The sequence below is a fragment of the Manacus vitellinus genome, unplaced genomic scaffold (genome assembly GCF_001715985.3).
Source record: "Manacus vitellinus isolate BGI_N305 unplaced genomic scaffold, ASM171598v3 scaffold_52_pilon, whole genome shotgun sequence".
Lineage (NCBI taxonomy): Eukaryota > Metazoa > Chordata > Aves > Passeriformes > Pipridae > Manacus > Manacus vitellinus.
The window spans coordinates 740,810-741,860 of record NW_021940628.1 but is presented as its reverse complement, the minus strand read 5'-3'; the positions used below and the strand labels follow the sequence as shown (position 1 = coordinate 741,860).

Here is a 1,051-nt window from a genome sequence, read left to right as displayed (position 1 = left end):
GGACGGGACAGACGGGACAGACGGACACGGGGACACGGATAACGAGGATACAGGGATACAGGGACAGGACACACGGACACAGAGACACGGGGACACAGGCATACAGGGATACAGGGACACACGAACAGGACAGACGGGACAGACGGACACGGGGACACGGATAACGAGGATACAGAGATACAGGGACAGGACACACAGACACAGGGACATGGGGACACAGGCATACAGGGATACAGGGACACAGGGATACAGGGACAGGACACACGGGCACAGGGACACAGGGATACAGGGATACAGGGACACACGGACACACAGATAGGACACACGGACACGGGGGCACACAGACAGGACAGATGGACATGGGGACACAGGGACACAGATACGAGGATGAAGGGATACAGGGACAGGACGCACGGACACAAGGACACAGGGATACAGGGACACACGGACACAGACAGGACACAAGGACACAGGGATACAGGGATGCAGGGATACAGGGACACGGACACACAGGCACATGGACACATGGACTGTGGACACTTGGACACAGCATCCACGGACACAGGGACATGTGGACAGGACACAGGGACACAGGGACATGGACACAGGGTCACACGGACGGGACACACAGACACAGGGACACAGGGACACATGGACCATGGACACAGACTTACGGACACAGACCCGCCTATACACAGACAGGGACACACGGACATGGACACACGGACACACAGGCACAGCTCCCCCCCCAACCAGCACCCAGTGACCCCCCAGAGCCCCCAGGAAAAGCCAGGACAGGGTGGGGGTCACAGGGCTTTAACTGGGGGACAGTGAGGTGCTATGGGGTGGCAGTGACACGTGGGGCCAGCAATGCCAGGGGCGTGGGGACAGCGCAGGGGACACGGGGACAGCGCAGGGGACACGGGGTGGCCCCTCAGCGTGTGATGGGGCAGGTGACCCCGGTGCCCTTCATGCCACAGGAGGCCCCGGGCACCTTGTGCAGGTACTGCTGGTGACGGTCCTCGGCGTAGTAGAAGTCACGGGCCGGCTC

General features: G+C 61.0%; 1 protein-coding gene across 1 annotated transcript in view; it reads right to left on the bottom strand.

Annotated features, from left to right (window-relative positions):
* Nucleotides 1-767: 767 nt before the first annotated feature.
* LOC103756285 (peptide methionine sulfoxide reductase MsrA 1) overlaps nt 768-1,051 on the bottom strand; it is a 3,397-nt gene continuing 3,113 nt past the window's right edge. The window contains exon 4 of the mRNA XM_029963016.1: nt 768-1,051. Within this exon, the coding sequence (XP_029818876.1) occupies nt 935-1,051 (117 nt within the window). The 3' untranslated portion in view covers nt 768-934.